Below are 21,229 nucleotides of genomic sequence, written 5' to 3' on the forward strand. Positions count from 1 at the left end.
ATCTTTCTCCTCCTGCTTGGCAGGATGGAGTAGACAAGGACACATTAAACCTTATAGCTCCCTGTAGGGAGGGAAAATTCCTGGGACAGGTTACCTGAGTTGGAGCAGGGGCAGGTTCTTGATAAGATCCTTCAGGGGACCATCTCGAACTTCCCAGACTCACTCAAAATTGGCTTCCTAGATCTGACCTGACTCGATTTACCTATCTACACTGACTGACTAATTCTGGCTTCAATGTCTGTTTTAGTTTTTCTCTTGGATCCTCTGTTTAAGAGCATGAGTACGGAAGCATCTGTCTGATTGGGTTCCCTGCTTGTGTCCACAAGCACTTTTGTCAAGCAGTAAGTTGATGTCATTAGAAGACCCTCTCCATGCTCCTTTCTTTTGGTCCTGCCCACAACCTCCTCACTTGCCATCTTGCCCTGGCTGCCTAAGCCCTTTTACCTGTCCCTTAAAAATACCAGACTCTGGGCACTTTATATAGGAAAGAGGTTCAGTTCTGGAAGTTCAAGAGCATGGCATCAGTATTTGCTCAGCTTCCAGTGAGAGCATCAGGACAGTTCAATCCATGATGGAAAATTGCAAAGAGGAAATGGGCTCATGGAGAAGAGTATGTATGTGAGAGAATCAAGGGAAGGTGCCAGGATCACTTGAGGAGAACCCGCTCTCACAGTAACCAGTCTGGTCCCATGAGAACAAGAACTCCTCCTGAGAGAAAAACATTACCCCCTCTTAAAGGCCCCAAGCCTCATCATGTAGTGACAAATTGTATTCAAACCATAGTACACCTTAATCATCATTTCCCTCTTTTAAATAGAAGTTATTGTAATTTACTCTCTTTCTTCCTTCCTTCTGTCATTATTGACTATAGTATGTTTGAGTGTAAGCTAATTTCCCACATATTTTACAAATCTGATAATCTGTCTAAGAAACTGAAAGAAATGAAAGACTCTGAGAAGCTTGGCCCTAAGACACTAACTGGATTCAGTAGTCTGCCATTAGGAAGGGGGTGGGCTGGAGTAGAGCAGAACATTCTAAACCATAGTGGGAGGGAGGGAGTACTTTAGTTGTGTAGGAAGAAATAACTTATGCCCAGAAGTGGTAGATAGATAAATGGAATGCATAGATATTTTAAGAGGGTAAATACCTAGCTTTCAACAATAGATCCTTTGAGAACCCCCACAGTGTGATCACCCTCCAGTGAACATACTCCAGGAGAGAGCTGCTGGGAACAGAAGCAGATGCTGTGCCCTATGTGGATTTTCTTTCCAATGATTTTAGTTTTGAAGGAAGAAACCCTGAGATTGGAGATAGTTGGAGCTGGGTCACATTTATGGCAGACCTCTCGGGAAGTTCATGATTTCCAGCTGATGAGGCCCCTGAGATTCCCTGTCTTTTGCTCATGGCCTGGTTTTAGTGATGTGCTTTTAAATATTAACAACTGACTTTAAAAATAAAGAAGGAAAGTGAAGAAGAAAGAACCCCAGTTCCTAGTGTTTGCTGATTTCTGTTGTGTAAATAATTTCACCATATGTGTTAGTTAGCTTTTCATCATTGTGACCAAAATACCTGACAAGAACAACTTAGAGGAGGAAGTTTGAGATCACAGTTTCAGAGGATCAATTCATGGTCAGCCAAGCACATTGCATAGGCTCAGGATAAGACAAAACACTATGGCAGAAAGACATGGTGGAGAAATGCTGCTTTGCTCATGGTGGACAGGAAGCAGAGAAAGGGAAAGGGAAGGAGGCTACAGGGAATGCCCCCAGTGACCCACCTCCTCCAGCCATGCCCCACCTACTTATACTTCCCACCCAAGCAGTCCATTCAAACTAGGATGGACTGATTAAGTTATAGCTCTCATAATTCAATCATTTTACCTCTGAATATTTCTGCATTAACACAGAAGCATATCCAAACTGTAACACCATGCCTATTTTAAGCCATCACAATGACATCACCAAACAGGCAGTCGGGAAATAATGTATAGAATTGGCTCTCACAAGCCAGTGTGAACTGGTTTCAGGACATCACTATCAACTCAACTCTTGCTTGTCTTTGGTAAGAAACTCTTCAGAGCCTTCAAATATGCTCCTTTAGGAGTTTAGACAGAATACTGGTGCCTCAGTTCCTCGTAACCAAAATATCTTAACCTCTAACCACCTCTTATTCTAAACAGTCAATTCACTGAGAGTGTTATAACTTTGACTGTTTTCACAGCCACATCCTTTAAACATTTTAGCTACTTTCATTTATATGCAGAATTAATATCTATTTCGTCAAATGTGCAGTCTTCACCAGCTGCAAAAAAGAATGTTTTAATCACTGAAGTTGCTTAGGTTAATAGGGTCCTCTTTGGAAATTTCTGCCCTCTGAGGTCTTAGATAGGGAACTACTTTATTTTAGCTGTGAGTTCTATTTTATTTTATTTTTGGAGCATTATAACTATACATAGTAGTGGGATTCTTCCTGCCATATGTGAACATGCACATGACATAATTTGATCAGATTAATTCTCCTGTACCTTCCTTTTCCTTCTTCTTCTCCTTCCCCCGGTCTGCTAGCTCTGCTCTACTAATCTCCCTTCTACTGTTACTATTATTTTAATTAGTGCATTATATTTACATATAAAAGCTGTATTCATTGTGGCTTATTTATATGTAGACATAGCATAATTTTGTAGGTTTAGTTCTCCAGTAGTTCCCTTTATCCTCTCTTTCTCCCTTCCCCTTGATTTCACAAAATCTTTTTATTTTTTTAAATTATTTATTCTTTTCTTTTTCTGCCTTACCTTGTGAGAGGAAACATTTGGTTCTTGACTTTCTGAGTCTAACTGATGTCACTTAGTGTGTTTTTCTCCAGTTCCATCCATTTATCAGTAAATGACTTAATTTCATTCTTATTTATGATCAGGTAGAACTCATTGTATATATATACCACATTTTATTTATTCATTTGTGCCGCAGTCTGGCTGGGCACAATTCACGAGCCACTTATCAAGCAGAAATGAACTTTATTTTTAGAACACACACGCTGCTGCACCACATGAGCTCTTCAGGAATTCCCTCAGAGCCCAACTGCCACCTCAGGCATTCCCTTCGAGCACCTTCCCCAATCCCTTCCCACTCTTGAGGCTGATTGGCTGGGTTGCATGGGCGAAGCCAAAAGAGTCCCCCAGTGAGCAGCTCTGTGTTCTGAAAGGGCGGGGAAACAGCCTAATGAGCATCAACGCAGAGGAGCCAATCAGCTGGTTGCTGGGGCCAAGGTGAGCCAATCAGCTGGAAGTTTGCTGGGGCCACTTTGGCTGTGGATCTCAACATCTCCCCCTCTCTGTTTAATTAAACAACAAGCATATGGCTTAGGGACCGTGCCTGTCTTAGGTTGACCAATACTACATATGGTTCTTACCCGTCTTTGGATGAGCTGACCTCAAGGCGTCAGCCTTCTGTCTTAGGTTGGTACCATTGCAATTGGATCTTACCCGTCATTGACTACAGGTCCATCATACAGCACACCTGTAGATAGGCCTTTGTACCAGTGGGGGGGGGGTGAGATTCTTTGCCTCACCTCTGTTGACCCCCAAATTTTAGCTGAACGACCATCATAAGCAGAAGGGAGGAGGATACACCAAGCCAATTGACGGCTCCTTTTGGAAAAATTGTACCACCGATGACACCATCAGCAAAAATACCCCGGCACTACCACAAGTCGCTGCACCAACAGATAGTTCATAATGCATACAAGTGATACATAGTCGATGCAAGTTCTGCAAACAGTTCAGTGATAACTATTGCAGAAGCTGTAGTTTGGTTTTATCTTTGTCTTCACCGGCACTGAGATGAAGATAGGAATTCTGGCAATAATGGTTAAAGAAAAAAATTATGTAACATTCCAGCAGGCACTAAAAGAAAACAATTTTCTGAACAATTTACATTATCCTGAACAGAATTATTAAATATAATGAAAAAGAAAGGTGAAAGTAAACAAATAGATCTGTTAACCTCCTTTTTTGTTCACATATTGAAACAATCCTCAACAGCTGTTTACCCAATTTAAATTAAACCATTTAAATCACGTGAATAAGAAAAAAATATTTGGATCCATTTTTTCATGAGCACTCATCATATATGATATATGGACATATGCACATATAAACATACAACACAAAACACAAGTGTGCACACATAATATAATACATGCCACACATAACATAATAGTAAAGGCCTTATAACTTTTTACAGGTGAAATCTCCATTGCAATGTTTAAAAACTTTATAGTCAAAAAATAGAACCGATCAGCAAAACATTAACCTAGGTCTGTATGAGCTCAAAAAACAAAATAGAACTTCATGATGTGGGAAAGGGCAATAATAAAATAGATATTGAAAAAATCATTCTGGTTCTGTCGCAGATGTAAGCGTAGCCAAACTGGAGCTCTGGATATCAGCTGTTATGGATTTGAACCAAATCATCTTCTTTTTGGTCTGTAGAAATAGCTTTAGTTAATCTCTCTGGAATCCAATTTGGCTGCTATTCTCCCTGTGGAAAACACACAAACAGACCCCTGACTCCAGACAATCACTGGGTCAGGACCTTTCCATTGTCCTGTTAGAATATCCTTCCAAAGTACCTTGGGCTTATGTACATTTTTTGGACACATATGCCTTTCCACAGCACTAAGCCCTGATGAATCCAAATTTTAAAAGTTTAGAGTAAAAAGGGTTATTTAAAGTTTATCTTTGGGGGATATATACCCCTTCCCAATTTCTTCTTTTTGCTTTCATAAGTACATTTTAATAGTTTGATGAGCTCTTTCAACTATGCCTTGTCCCTGTGAATTGTATGGGATTCCTGTTATATGAGTAATGCCATATGATGAGCAAAATTGTTTAAAAGAGATAGAAGTATAGTCAGGACCATTATCTGTTTTTAACTGTTTTGGAACACCCACAGTGGCAAAATTTTGTAAGCAATGAGCCATAATATCTTTAATTTTTTTCTCCGGTATGAAGAGAGCCCATCAAAAATCTGGAAGAAGTATCAACTGTAACATGCAAATATTTTAATTTTCCAAATTCTGGCAAGTGTGTGACATCCATCTGCCAAATATGGTTAGGTATCAGTCCTCTAGGACTGACTCCAAGATTAACTTGTGGTAAAAAGGTCACACAATTTTGACATTGTTTTATTATTTGTCTAGCTTGTTCCTTAGTTATTTTAGAATGCTTTTATAAAGTATTAGCATTGACATGGAACTTTTAATGGAAATGTGTAGCTTCTTCTAGTGTAGAGAAAATATGTATGTCATGTGTAGTTTTATCTGCTAAATCATTGCCCAAACTAAGGGCTCCAGGCAATCCTGTATGTGCCCTGTTATGTCCTATAAAGAATGGATCTTTTCTGTCCCAGATTAGACTTTTTATAGTGGAAAACAAAGAAAAAACAGTAGAGGAAGGGGATATCCTACCAGCATCTTCAAGGGATACTATAGCATTAACTATATACTGACTATCAGAAAATAAATTAAATACAGAATCTTTAAACATCACAAAAGCTTGTAATACTGCATTAAACTCTACCTTTTGAGCTGATTGTTTGGGTACTAAAATGTAAAAGTTTGATCAGGTGTAACTACTGCTGCTGTACCATTATTTGACCCATCAGTGAATATATTTGGAGCATTCATGATGGATGTTTTTCTTATCATTTTTGGAAAAATTACAGGATGCGATGACCAAAAAGATAACAAAGGATTAGATGGTAAGTGGTTATCAAATGAAACATTAGATTTGCACATGATTATTGCCCAAGTATTTAACTCATTAGCTAACTCATCAATTTGATCCATTGTATAAGAAGTAATAATTTTATTGGGAAAAATTCCAAACACTCCCTTTGCTGCTTTTATTCCTTTGAATATTAATTGTCCTACAGCCTCAGGATACCTAGCAAGAATAGTGTTAGGAGAATAAGATAAATGTATCCATAATAATGGACCTTCTTTCCAAAATACTCCTGTAGGAATATTTTTTATTGGTAGTACAATAAATAATAAAGGCAAACTTATATCAATTCTATCCAAATGCATATTTTCCATATACGTTTCAATGATTTTTAATGTCTTTCTTGCTTCAGGCATTAACATGCGGGGTGAATTTGGATCTGATGGACCTTTTAGGATATCAAATAAAAGTCCCAACTCTCCTGTTGGTATGCCTAGATAAGGCCTTGTCCAATTTATGTCTCCTAATAACTTTTGAAAGTCGTTAAGTGATTTGAGTTGATTTACTCGTATTTGAATTTTTGGTGGACGGACCATGGCTGAGGATAATAGAACTCCTAAATAATTAATTGGAAAATTTAATTGTACTTTAAATTGCTATCTCTAGATTATAATTTTTCAATAAATTTGTAAGTGTGGCATAACATTCTAGCAATGTGTTTTTATCTTTGTGTGCTAATAATACATCATCCATATAGTGAAATATTTGTAGTTCAGGATTTTGATTTCTAAGTGTCTGGATTGCTTTGTTAACATAGATTTGACACATGGTTGGACTGTTAGCCATCCCTTGAGGGAGTACTTTCCATTCATACCTCTGATCAGGACCTTCATGATTCAGTGCAGGGATAGTAAATGTAAAACGTGGACTATCCTTGGGATGAATTGGAATTGAAAAGAAACAATCTTTAATATCTATAACTAAAACATACCAGGTTTTTGGCAAAGCAGACAATTGGGGAATCCCAGACTGAGCAGGTCCCATAATAACCATTTCATTATTAATGGCTCTTAAATCTTGCAATAATCTCCATTCACCAGATTTCTTTTTGATGACAAAAATGCGAGTATTATGGGGAGATATGGAAGGTTGTATATGTCCCTCCGCTAATTGTTGTTTGACCAGGTCATGGGCTGCTTATATCTTTTCTTTAGTCAGGGGCCACTGAGGAACCCATACTGGTCTTTCTGATTTCCAAGTAATTTTTATTATCTCAGTGACCCCTCCTGAAAACCCAATCCATATCTGTCTGTTCCTTGATCTATTTGTATTGGTGCTGCTATACCTTGTTCTTGTTCTCTTCATCTTTTTCCTTTCCTAAAACCTTGTCTACCCATAATAGTGGGCACATTTGAATTGATGTTATTTGTTAATGTTAGTCCTAATTGATCTAGGACATCTCATCCCCATAAATTTATAGGAAGATGATCCAATACATATGGCTGTATAGTTCCCTTACATCTTTCAGGATCCTTCCAATCTAATACCATCACACTTCTATGGGGATTAGTCACCACTCCTAGGCCTCAAAGCGTTTGAGTGGCTTGTTGTAATGGCCAATGTTTTGGCCATTCTTGACGAGAGATGATGCTAAGGTCTGCACCTGTATCCATTAGCCCATTAAATTCATGTCCTTGAATATTTAGTTTTAGCATGGGGCGAGAATCTAAATTTAAAGAAAGCATAGCCCAATCTACACCTGTGGAACCTAATCCCCTGGAACCTCTTTCCACAGTACAACTGGAAAATTTATCATGTAGGCTGGGTATTATTAATAACTGTGCTGTTCTATCTCCTGGTGAAATTACTGATATACCCTTTGTAGAACTGGCTATAATTTTTACTTCACCTTCATAATCAGGATCAATTACCCCAGGACTTATCATAAGTCCTTTTAGAGTAGAAGAACCGTGTCCCAATAATAAGCCTACTGTTCCTTGGGAAAAAGGTCCTTTTACTCCTGTGGGAATGATTTGAAATCTCATCTCTGGAGTTAGTACTGTTCTGGCGGAGGCGCAGATGTCCAATCCTGCACTTCCTCTGGTTTGTCTAGTGAGGGATCTAATGGAAAATGTGTCCTGGGCACTACTCTGATGGTGTTGCTGGGTTCCTCCAGGGTGTTGCTGGGTTCCTCCAGTGCCCTGTATATTCGTGGTCATGGGCCCCAGAGCATTGGGCCCCCCTGTCCGTTTTTTAGCAATGGAGCCTGATGCCTTTCTCCACGATATAATGGGTAAACACCTGGTCCTTGTCTGTTTTTTGATAACAGAGTACCCTCTATGGTGGTTTGAGAATGGCATTCATTAGCCCAATGTCTTCCTCTACTGCATCGTGGGCAAATACCTGGTATTCTACCCCTTTGATACCTAGTATTGTTAAACCCTTCTTCTATGGGGTAATTCCTTTTAAAATGTCCTGTTTCTTCACAATTGCAGCATGTTTTTGGCCTGGCATCTAAAGCCTGTTGTACTGTAGCTGCCAAGACTTGCCCTTGTTCATTAATGTCTCTACATAATTTAATATATGTGTTTAAATCTTCATGTTTCCATGGTCTAATGACCTCTCTGCACCAACGATTTGCTTGCTCATAAGCCAGTTGTTTTATTAATGGCATTGCTTGTTCTGTATCCCCAAAAACTCCGGTAGCTGTTTGAATAAGCCTATCTACAAATTCAGCATAAGGTTCATTAGCTCCTTGTATTACCTTAAATAATTGATCTTGTAAACCTTCATGTCCTTGTAAAGTCTTCCATGCCCTAACCTCATCTACAGCAATTTGTGAGTATATGGCAGGATCATATGCAATTTGTTGCTGCTGACCCTCATAAGGTCCCTTTCCTAACAACATATCTAGATTTCTCTGAGGATAACCGGCTGCTGCACTTTGCCTAGCTGTCTCCGTGCAAAATTCCTCATTGGCAACCTTCCATAGCAGGTATTGTCCTCCATTTAGCACAGCTTTACACATACTAGTCCAATCTGCTGGTGTCATGCTCAAATTAGTAATGGATTCGACCATGTTTACAGTAAAGGGTGCTTGAAGACCTTAGGTTGTTACAGCCTCTTTTAGCTGCTTCACTGTTTTGAAATCTAAAATGTGGTGAATTCGCTGCCCTCCTGCCTGCTCAAATACAGGGCATGCTAATCTTTGAGGTCCTGTCTCAGTATCCCATCTATCAACTACGGGGGTTGGGGGCCTCCCAGCATATGGAGGCAGAGCTGTTGGTTGGACACTTACGCCCTCTGGTGATAGTACGGTGTTAGTAGCAGTCTCCTGTTGTAACTTTTTCCCTGATAGTCCTTCCTCCTTTAAATTTTCTTCCTCTGTCTAACTCGAGAGACTTTCTCTTTTGCTTGATCTAACAGGTTTTCTACCATAGTCTGAACCTCTAACAATTTACTTAACACTCTTTTAGTTTGTTTTTTTACTAATTTCTAATCTACTATAAAGATAATGCAACCCAACAAGATAACACAAAACAAAACCAAAACATAATGAAACAAAAACAGAACAAAAAATCGTATCAATTTTCCTATTTTTTCTTGAAATGTATTTTCATGGTCTATCTTTATCTCTTCCTTTGGGCCAAACAACTTCGAACCCTGAGCCAACCACTTTCCCCAGTTTGCCTGAAAAAGTTCTAGGAACAGGCAACTTAAAATAAAAACAAAATAAATCAAAACAAGAACACATTGTTTTTTTTAAAATGGTCACCCATTCTCTCGCTCTTCCTTAGGGGCGAGCAATTTCACTTACCCCCAAGCTTCAGGCGTTCCCTGTCTGGGCCACCAAATGCCGCAGTCTGGCTGGGCACAATTCACAAGCCACTTATCAAGCAGAAACGAACTTTATTTTTAGAACACACACGCTGCACCACACGAGCTCTTCAGGAATTCCTTCAGAGCCCAACTGCCCACCGCAGGCACTCCCTGCGAGCACCCCCCCCAATCTCTTCCCGCTCTTGAGGCCGATTGGCTGGGTTATGTGGGCAGAGCCAAAAGAGTCCCCCAATGAGCAGCTCTGTGTTCTGAAAGGGCGGGGAAACAGCCCAATGAGCATCACCACAGAGGAGTGAATCAGCTGGTTGCTGGGGCCGAGGTGAGCCAATCAGCTGGAAGTTTGCTGGGGCTGCTTCGGCTGTGGCTCTCAACACATTTGTCTGTTGACTCTTAGGCTAGTTCCATACTTGGCTATCGTGAATTGTGCTACTATAAACATTGGTATGCATGTATCACAATAGAATGCTGATTTTAGTTCTTTTGGATAAATGCCAAAAAATGAGATGGCTGGGTCATAAGATGGTTCCAATCTTAGTCTTTTGAGAGATCCCCACACTGCTTTCCAAAGTGGATGTGGTAATTTGCAGTCCCATCAACAATGTATAAGTATCCTTATCCCCTACATCCTCACCTTAGCTGTGAATTTTAATGGAAAAAAAGGAGGTGAGCTAGAGACTCTTGATGTCTACAAAGGACTGTCCCCAGGGTATGGAGAGGCAAATATTATTACTGGCTCCCCAGTGTTTCTTAATGAAGTCTAAGAGAACTTAATGCCAGGGTTTCTTGATCTCGGTACCAATGACACTTGATTCTTTGTTGTGGGGGCTGTCTTCTGCATTATAAGTTGTTCAGCAGTTTTCCTTGTTTATACCACTAGATGCCCATAGCACTCCTCCAACCAATTGTGACAACCAAAAATGCCTCCAGACATTGCCATTGCCAAATGTCCCAAGGGGCAGGAAGGGAAATGATTCCTAGTTGACAGCCACTGTTCTAGGCTGAGGAAGCAAATGTAACTCCTGCAACTCCTGGTCCCCATATGTGCACCACAGGAGGAAAACTTCCAGGTGCCACATAGAAAACCATCCACCTTTTTAATAACAATTGATAATCAAAATTAAAAATTAAGGAAAAACATTTCTTATGAGGCATGATGCCATCATCCACTTGTTTATTAAATGACCTCATTGTTTAAGCACTGCCTCTGAGCTAGGTGACCTAATAGGTCCTGGGGTTGATGCAAAGACAGATGACAGTCCTGCCTTTAAGGAACTAACAATCTGAGAGTGATTCAATGGGAATATTTTCATTAACAGGTGAGAGAAAGGCCAATTCCAACTGGCTTAAACAATAGTGGGACTTTACTGGTTGCACACTTGAAAAAGCCCACAGGCAGTGTAGATGTGAAGGTTGAATCTGGCCAAGGTTGTCCCGGAGAGTGGGTTCCCTAGCTTCCCTGCTCTTCCTTCTCTATTGTCAGTCCCTCATAGGGCAGCTCCCAGTTCACAGGCTTCCTCATTTCTAGCAAAAGACTTAAAATTCACTTTGTTGGGCTCATTTAGGTCACTTGGCAACCCCTGAATTAGTCATTGTCACCAGGGGAATGTAAAGTGCCAATGGATGTAGCCTAGATCACTTACTCCAATTGTGGCACCTGTTTCCATAGAAATCTCAGGGATTCCCTAAAGGACACCAGACTGCAGGGAAGGGAGAGAGAGCCATACTTCCTGGGTGACTGTCACTAGCCAGCCAGAGCCTTTACATGGTCTTTGCTTCTTTTCACACAGCCTCTTCCAGGTGATCTCACCAGTCCCAAAGCCCTAGCACCATTTTTGTAGATTTCTATGAAAACCTTATGACAACTTTCTGTGCTTCACTCCTGCTGCTTCTCTCATTCCATCCACGCTTCACAGTGGTCCCTTCTCTTCTTTCAAAGCTCAGTTCAGACTCAGCACCTCTGGGGCTACACCTGCCTGACACCCTTTCTTCCTCCATACTTTCCTAGTCCAGTATATATTTACATCACATACCTTGCTCAGGTTTCAAGTTTCCTTGTCTCCAACTATAGACTTAACACCCTGACTTTGAAAAGTTTTTAAGTTTTCTGCTCAATTCTTTATAATGCCCAACAACAACAACAAAACAAAAACAGAATTTTTGATAGTGATTCATTCGGTGTCCCCAAATTTCAAAAATAAGGTGGTTAAAGCATATGCGTAAGAGACAGTGAGGAAGGTAATCTGCAGATGTCAAAAGACCACAGGATCTAGAGTCAGCAGTCCTGGGTTTAAATCCTAGCTCTGCACCTTTTCAGATCTGAGACTTAGACACCAATCAATCCCCACTTAGCCCTATTATCTCTCCTGAAAATTTATACAGAGCGTGTTACACATTCTGTGACTTTTCATGCCTGTGAGTATGCCTTTTTAATTCCTTTACATAGGGCATGTTTGATAAAAAGTACACTTAATAAATGTTTGTATCTAAAAGTATTGCCAGAGCTGAGGTTCCCACATAGTGACTTTGGCTAGGAGAGATCCAAATGTGTCATTCCAAGGACAAAGAAAAGATCTTCATACCCTCCCAGCTGCATGTAGTTCCACAGTTGAGGTGGAGTGGAAGAAGGTATTGAAGCCAAATTTAAAATTAGGTAGTGAGTGTAGTTAGGTAAATCGGGTCTAATATGGAGTAAAATCTAAAGTGGAGGCCATATTGAGAATGAATTTCTTGAAAAGTTGAGCAACTCTCCTGGAATGTTAATGAAGTCCAGGAAACAGCCTCCAACAGATTTGAAGATAGCCCATCCCAAAGAAATGTTAATGAACAGCAAACTTGAAGATGCTGACTCCGAAGTGCCCAGATTACTTCTTTGGCCCACCTGTGTCCCACCCCTAGGGCCTTCCTACCTACATTCCATCACCGAAAACTATAAAATGGAGAGACAACCGCACTTCCACGGATTCCAAGTCTTGGGTCCCCTTCTTCCTCCAGGAGAAATCTTTTCTGCTGTCCTTTAATAAACTTCTATTTTCCACTCTAAACTTACCTCGGCATGCATCTCTGGTGTTATACTTCAACATTGGGGAAGCAAGGACTCCTCACAGGTCAACAGTGGTAACAGTATGATGATGGTCCCATCCACCCACCCTGATTCCTGATGAGGCAGTCCTAGGCAATGCCATAGAGTAACAGCCCAGTGCAAGCATGTGGTGCTTACATAGCTCTTTATGCACAATATAAAGATAAGAATAACAAACTTTTTTTTTTACATGATGCAGTTTAACTTAATGCATTTGGAGCAGGTTTAATGCATTAAAAGTGGGACATAGGGCAGGCCTAGGAAGATATCTAGCTTTTAAGATATTCTTATGACCAAAAATACCCTTTATAAGATTCTTTTACAAGTTGCATTTACACTGATCTGAAACATAGCCCTGTGTATTTACTGTGTCAACACACTGTGACCTTGTGAGCTTCTTGGTTCAAATTTCAGCTCAGTCACTTACTAACTGGGTGGCTTAACTTTTCTGAATCTGATTTTTCTCATTTATATAGTCGACTAATTCTCTACAATGAAGAAATCATACCTTGTGCATCTCACTATGTCAGCCTGGCCACATTTAATTTTCATATTACAAATACTTTTACCCAGACTCGCTAGAAAGCCATCCTTTCCCCCTTGGCCAGCTGTGTTCCCCAGAGGTCAGAACTAATAACTCCCAAATATAGTTCTAGGATTGTTTTCTTCCTCTGCCCTGGCGCCCCACCCTGAGCCTCAGGGTCAAGCCTCTGCCCAATGGTCTTTCCACTGGCAATTAATTATCTCAGTACATCACTTTGAAAAGCTCAATATAAGCATTTGTTATTTTTAAAAGTTGGGGCTGGATCTGCAGCCTGTTCTTTGTATTATCTTTGTAATGCAACACACATTTTCAGAAAGGTGTGAGGGCTTTTCAGAGTCTAAGAACCTAAAGTTCTATATTTGACCATTCTGAACATCTTTGGGAGAAAATGCATAATCCATGACCAGACCAGAATATACTGAGAAAATAATTTATTCAATTATAAATCAGAAATTTGATTAAAAAGTGTTTAAGCATTATCATTAATTAGATCTTGAATTTGTCCATTGAGGATTTAAATTTAAGTGAATTTAAATTTAAAAAAAATTCCCTCAAAATCCCTTTACCCCTTTTCTCTAAACTTTCAGGATAGATTACTTCTTTGGTTCAGGATTTAAACCATTAAACTCTCCCTAGTCTAGACTGGTTCCAACATATCTTGAATAAAAGAGAAGCAAGATTCTTAACTAATGTGCGGTCTCCATTTTCTTTTTTAAAGTCCACTAATTCAGAATTTTTAGTATTTGTGGAATGTATTTTTTTTTTGCAACAATTGAAGGCACAGTGAAATAGTAGAGAAAATGTAGGTTTCATTTCATCAAAGAGGTCCCTTTTGCTGTTTATCAAGCCAAGCAATGGCTCTTCAAATAAATTGCTTAAAAATGGAAATGAATGATCCAAACAGGAACAAAAGCAAAATATAAATATATGTGCATATGTAAATATGGCCTACCAACTTCTTTTACATTGATTTGCTTTAACGTACAATGTGTAGGATGTCACCACTTCTCCTAGAGCAGGGTACTGATGGTCAGCTCTTTAGTCATGATGACTGGGCCTCCTATAGCTATCCCCTCATGCTTTTATTATAAAATCAGTTAACCATTTTGTAAAATACATCTGGTTGTTACACTTCCATAGTGCAGATGGAACAGGGGAAAGTGAGGGGTCACTCAACAGGAGGACTTTTCTCCAGTCCACTCCTTGATGTCATCCCTCCAAGTTAGGATGTGATAGGCTGAGGAACCCTGAGATTTAGAACAGGTGCTTGGACCAGATACTGGCAGATCGTCCTCTGATGAGCCCTGGTCCCCACAGGCCTCTTCAGTCCATTGTGTGCCTTTCCCTTCGCTGAGTCCATCCACTTCCCCTCACCAGCGTGCTGAAGATACAAGTCTGGTAGGCCAAATATGACTTGAGAAACACAAGAAGCACCTTCCATTCAGCTCTTTGGGGTTGAGGAGGCTGAATGCCTCCTGTTTGGTGCCTGCATCTTCAGAGTAATTTAAATGCCAAGGTCATGCCCTGTGTCCCTCCAGAGTGGCATGGCCTCACAGTGGTTAGCCCCTCTCTTTGCTATTTCATGGCAAACTCATTGTTGAGGCTTTGTTTCGTGTAAAAGCTGAGCCCACTGCCTCATCAGATTCCCTGGGACTCTGAACATGCACCACAGTGATATCCATTGGGAATCTCCTCCACTGTTTTCCATGGAAGCCAAACAGCATCCTGATGAGAAAAAATATGGATTACAAATGGCCCAAGGCAATCAGCTTTGAGGCCTTTGAGGATTGCCAAGGTAGGCAGTGTTCTTACTAGGGTTCTTTGGCTACAAATAAACTCTAAGCTGCTTTAGACACACCAAAACCAGGAAGACATTGGAATCAAAGGGACAGACACCCCTCCACACACAACTTATCTTGTTGCCAAACACTTCCCTTGGCACACTTTTCTTCAGTACATTATCTGACACACATAGAATGTTCTGGCTTTCCTTTGCCTATGGCAAATTCTTTTTGATTTAGCTAATAATATTTTCCCTAAACCCAGAAGAGAAGGAATTACTGGGAATTTACATCTGATTACCATAGATTAATTCTTCCATATTACAAGGCTCAAAGTACAAGGAGGAATAGTATGTGTCTGCCATGTTGGTGTTTTGTTAGTATTTTTTTTAAAGTTAACATTAAGTGTTATTTTTCTGAGGAACTAGCCAGAATAATACTCTCTCAAATTCAGAAACCTATTGGCCCAATTTGAAATCAGACATTATTCCTAACCAAATTATACTCTTTCTGCTGCCAAGATATCTTGACAGCTTTAATATCTGGAGGTAAACCTATATGATAATCCCAGCAGAATTCTGGGGATAAGATTTTAGTAGGTTTGTTGTGAAGGAAATACTTGTTTAGATGGCTTTCATCATGCCACTCAGCTTCAATGTGATTTTTCTTGTCCTGGAGGATTCCCTTAAAGCACTCCTGGGTGAGGTTGAGAACCTGAATGGGTGTTCCTCCAAAAATGGCTGCATGGTAATAAAAATCCCCCTCTCCAAATGGAATATATGCTGCTGACTCACTCCGCCTCTCATAGGTAAATTCATCAGGATCTGCTTTGTACCACCAGGCCTGTAGCTGAGCCACTAACTGGCCCAGAGTCTCTACACCAAAATTATCTTGGAAGACCTGGTCCACATCCATGCAAAAGAGGTAATCAACCTCATGCTGGATGTGGGTTAAGATGTGCTCCCCAATAGTCTTCATGCGCATCATACTGATGTCCTGCCATCTCTTCTCAGGCTTGATCTCAAACACTTTGAAGGAACGCAGACGACCCAACTCTATCAAAGGCATCCTGGAGAGATCATCTATCATGATGTAAAATATGACTTTATGGCCAACCATGAAGAACTTATCAGCAGATACTATGAACTCCTTCAAGTAACGCTCAAGGTATCTGAAACAAAGAGGAAAGGATAAATTTAATCTTTGAATTCTTTCAGGAGACCACATGCCACTATGATCCAATTATCTACATTTTACATTTAGAAGGGAATGATATCTCCCCACATAGATGTATACTATCATGTAAAGGGACATCTGATAGTGTAACATTTCTGGCTACTTGCCATCGTTCAGTCACTCAGTATGGGGGAAGTGGAATGACTTATTTGATTGTCAATTTTGGAAGAGCAATTAGGCATGCACAGCCCTGTCCTCTTGCTCTTCTGGAAGCTAGGTAGTCTGAAAGAGCATGTGTTCTTAGTTGCTCTGCCCTGCAGTAGGCTTAGTGGTATGGGTTCTAGTCAAGGCCGGTTGTTTCTAATGCTGCAGGTGCCAGTTTTTCTAATTCTTCAGTCTTGTTTATCAACTGGTTCAGACTTTGGGCAGTCCAAGGGGGGGTGCTAATTCTTGAACCTCCTTCAAAAACCCCCATCTACACCTCAGTATTACTACTGCCAGATCAGATGCAAAGGCAATATGACCCTTGGGTCCATTAGGGATGCATTAACCAGATCATGGCACCATCTCTTCTACCTCTGTGTTTGATTAAGCCTAGCCAACTTCACTGTCTCACTCTCTTCTGTGATACACAGAATGAAGTATGGAATGTGGATCTCCTTCAATGTCCCACAGCCATCTTGTTGGTCATCCAAAACACCAATCCACTGTCTAGACACCACCATCATAAAATCAACCTCTGATTTTACCTTATTTTAACTATGTTTTCTCTTAAAAAATAATTGATTTTACTTTTTAGAGCAAGTTTGAGTTCAGAGCAAAATTTAATTGAAAGTATTGAGAGTTCCCATATACCTCCTACTGCACACATACAGCCTGCCCCACTATGGACATCCTTGCACCAAAGTAGTAGGATGAACCTACACTGATACATCCTCACAACCTCTGATTGTTTATCTGTCTCCATAGTTTTGCCTTTTCCTGAATGTCATAGAATTAGAAGTTACATTATGTAACCATTTCTGACTAGCTTCTTTCACTTAGTCATAAGACATTCCTCCATGTCTTTTCATGGCTTGAGAGCTCATTTCTTTTTAGCACTGAATAACAAATATCCTACTGTCTGGATGTACCACCATATACTTTACCATTTATCTATAAGAAGATAACTTGGTAGCTTCAAAGTTTTAGCAATTTAAATAAAGCTCCTAAAAATATCAGTATGCAGTGTGTGTTTATGTTTGTGTGTGGGTGTGTACATAATTTTCAAATCACTTGGAGCAGAGTCACTAGCTCATATGGTAATAGTATATTTAGTATATTAACTGCTGAACTTTCTTCCAAGGTGGCTGTACCAGTTTTGCTACAGACTGTCTTGTGAAGCTATGCTCTGGAGCTTATAGGGAAGAAGAAAGTCAAATGGCTTAATACAACTCATCCAAATTTAAAACTCAGCCCTGATGAATATGGACTGAATTTAATCTACCGATCACACTACCAGCCAGTCATAATGTTTGGAAGTAACAGTGACTGGCACCTGGCACTTTTTTTTGGGCTGCTTGGATTTCCCTTCTTTGCTACCAAAATAAATTTTATTATTGGTGCTTTTATTCTTGGCATCTGGAAACCCAGGGATTTTTAGTATTGATTCTTTAAAAGTAGAGCATGTATCTGAGCAATACAAAGAGGGAGTTTGACATGGCTCTGAGACTGGTGGCCAGGACATTCTTCCTTATAATGGAATTTTAAGAAAAATCTATTGTACCCCCAAAGCTTGGGAAACAATACCAGGGTGAGCAGGGGAGTCACTGTGAGGTTTAAGATTGCTTAGAGATTAAAGCACTGCAGTTGGCTCCATGCATCATTATTTGAAAAGAAACCAAACTTCACACCTCCTAAAAGTCCAAATCTGCTTCTTGTGGGGATTTATTGCTGCTAGTACAAACAGCCCTCTCTTGCCTGGCAGACATAGTGCTTTTGCCAGAATGTGTGGTTTATGGTTTTGTTTTGAAACGTTGCAATTGGAAGGTTGAAGCCATTGTGGGGCAAGGGGCAATGTTCTATTCTTTTTGGGAACGCCAGGATCAAATCAATCTACAATGTGTTTGGCTTTTGCTCTTTTGTGCCAAATAATTAGGTGAGTTAAGCATTGGCTTCTGTCCCATAATACAGATCGTCTGTTAAAAATGTTAAAATTCCATAATCACCCTTCTCTAGTAGAGACACCCTTAGGCTGCTGGGATTGGCACATTCAGCAACATCAGAACTTGAGTAGTATTGTTCACAACAGTGATTGCAGTGTCTGCTGGGCTTTGGGCTGGGGAAGTTTGTCTTTGGAGAACTGTCAGATCTTTACAGATTTCTCTTTGAGGCCCTACCTTGACAGTGCTCAAGTTCCAGTCAGCTGAACTTTCAATTCTTATTGTACAAGGCTGGGGGATCAATTTACCACATGACTTTTTCCAGAAGGTACAGACGGAAAGGCCCAGAAGGCAGAAAAAAACAGGAAAATTGAACTTTCAGTATTTTAGAAAAAAATATTTTAATTCTCAAAAAGGGTAAAAGAGGCCAGGCATGGTGGCTCATGCCTATAATCCCAGTGGGTTGGGAGACTGAGGCAGGAGGATTTCAAGTTCGAAGCCAGTCTCAGCAACTTAGCAAGGCCCTAAACAACTCCAGTGAGACCCTGTCTCTAAATAAAATATATAATAGGGCTGGGGATGTGGCTCAGGGGTTGAGTTCCCCAGAGTTCAACCCCTAGTACAAAAGAAAAAAAAATAGGTAAAATAGATTATATTTTTAAACTAATATTTTAGCTATAAATTTCAAGTGAGAATGACTACAATTTTTCCTCATCAAGTGTTTTGAACAAGGAAATGGAAGCTGGAACCAGAATCTATCCAACCTCAGAAATAGGAAGTTCTGACCAGTCAGGTCTCCCAGGGCCAAATCCTCCAGGATGATCAGGTGGAAGGCACCTAAGGAATCCATGGGTGGTCAGCAATGCTCCTGCATAGAAAATCATGGTGTGTAGCTCCTGTGTATCTAGAACTTGCTGTAAATCCCTCTGTCCTTGGTCCTGCCCCTTAGAGAAGGAGAAGAAAGATGTAGCTTTAGGCCATCTAGCAGCTGGCACTTTTGAAATTTCCAAAGGAAGCAGTGGAGATTGCGAAGGAGGTGGCTGCAGGTGTGCTGTTGACTCTGGGTTTGGCGGGGTGTTGCAGACATTTTTTTCCTTCAACCAGAGACACTCTCCCTGAGGCAGGAACAGGGGCTCACCTACTATTGTTTTGTTCTCAGTTTTAGGGGCCTTAGCAGAAAGAAGACTGAAACAGTCCCACATAATTCAGAGAAATCCTAAACAACTTCATGAAGCCATGTGTCCCCTCATAACCATTTTGATAGTAGAACAAGAAAGTCAAGGACAATTTTGTCAGCAATACCTACTTTCCAACAGCAAAAACCGTCAGCCCCACAGTGATTTTCTGTTTGGCATAATAATTTTCCAGGACGGCTCTGTTGTAAGTGCCTTCCCATACAACCGGTGCCTTCCATTCTGTCACTGTCAAAACCTCTGGGCGTTTCCTGGTGATAAAACACAGTCACATGAGTCAGAATAGTTTCACTAAGGCAGGACAGACTGTCCAAGGGAAAAAAAAAAAAAAAAAAAAGGGGATGGTCATGATCTTCAGCAATTGTCCCTGAGTCCCAACTGTAGTTTAACCCCAAGCACTTGAATGGGAGGCGTGACATCTACAGGGGCAGCCTCTGGCCCAGGTGCCTCTGGGGACTGTCCTTGGAGGCCTTATAGGATCTTGCCTATACATCCCTGCTCTCTTTGTTCTCCTTCTACTTCTAAAACAATCCCTTTCCCTTTTCCCCAGCTGCTGAGCTGTCAGTGTCATCTTTGAGTTGTTATTTATCCCTGTTGGTGCCATCTGAGTCTAAGAAGACCCTAACCCTTGATCGAGTGGGATGAGAAAGTGACGCTAAAACTGAGAAAAAAGGTTGTTTCAATTTGCCTTTGGCCAAAAAGGGATTTCTGGGTAGAAACCTGGTTATTGGCCAAAAAGGGTCCAGACTAAGGGGATTCTGTTACTATTTATTTTACAGACAAGGAGACAGCAGCATCCAGAAAGAAAAGGACTTGACAGCTTCCCAACATGGCCAAGGACAGGGCATGGCTCTGGCAAAGGCTCGCTCCTTAGACCATATCGCCTCTTCACTAGGAACATCAAGGGGGCCAGAAGGAGATGTGTTTTCTGCACTCAGAAAGCTTGAAAGGGGACTGGGGATATAGCTCAGCTGGCAGAGTGCTTGCCTGGCATGCACAAGGCCCTGGGTTCAATCCTCAGCACCATCAAAAAAAAAAAAAAAAAAAGCTTGAAAGGGACTTGGTAAAGCCAATGAAGACACAGAAAGTGACAAAGTATGATACTGAAGGAAAAATGCAGAAAGGGCAGAGCAGGAGAGGACCTTGCCCTGTGGCAGGGCTAGAGCTCCAGGTAGTAGGGGCAGCAGAGGCTAATATTATAGCTACAAATTTCAAGTGAGAATGACCTGTTAGCTGTTAGCTGACACCTGTTAGCTCAGGAGGCAGCTGCAGTTCCCCTCAGGATGAGGAAACTGGCACACAGTTGCTTAGATGCAACTCCAGTGCGGGCTCAGTCCCTGCTTGGCATTTGCTTCTGGTTCACTTGGGGAGTATCTCAGCAAACCGGAGAAAGTGGCAAACAGTTGGGACAAAGTCCTGCTAGTCCTAGCCTGCTGCGCTGCTGAGGCTGTTGGGAGAGACTGACAGGAACATCCCCTGCTCCTTGCAGCGTTAGGTAGGGCGTTCACTCAACTGTACCTACCTACAGCCAGCCTGATGGACAAGGCTAGGTTACCCCTGCCTCACCCAAGTCTCAGAGGGGCAGAAGAGCCTCCGAAGATTCTCCCCCGTGCCTCCTGTCCCTGTTACAAGCTCTGCACTCTCTAACTCTTCTGCTGACTCTGCCCTCCCACCCAACCTATGTCTGCCTCTGGGCCGACATAACTGGGCCACCTCCAGCATGGTGCAGTGTGGCAGATATGACAGAGTGGGG

At 41.0% G+C, this 21,229-nt stretch overlaps 1 protein-coding gene across 3 annotated transcripts in view; it reads right to left on the reverse strand.

Moving 5' to 3' along the window:
• Positions 1-13,601: 13,601 nt before the first annotated feature.
• Positions 13,602-21,229, reverse strand: part of Ggta1 (glycoprotein alpha-galactosyltransferase 1 (inactive)) — a 61,626-nt gene continuing 53,998 nt past the window's right edge. For all 3 annotated transcript variants that reach the window (XM_078048117.1, XM_078048116.1, XM_013356753.4), the window contains exons 8-9: positions 19,590-19,727; positions 13,602-16,137 (exon numbers count right to left, since the gene is read on the reverse strand). In XM_078048117.1, the coding sequence (XP_077904243.1) occupies positions 15,444-16,137; positions 19,590-19,727 (832 nt within the window). In that variant the 3' untranslated portion in view covers positions 13,602-15,443. The remainder of the gene's footprint in view (positions 16,138-19,589; positions 19,728-21,229) is intronic.

The sequence above is a fragment of the Ictidomys tridecemlineatus genome, chromosome 4, assembly GCF_052094955.1.
Source record: "Ictidomys tridecemlineatus isolate mIctTri1 chromosome 4, mIctTri1.hap1, whole genome shotgun sequence".
NCBI lineage: Eukaryota > Metazoa > Chordata > Mammalia > Rodentia > Sciuridae > Ictidomys > Ictidomys tridecemlineatus.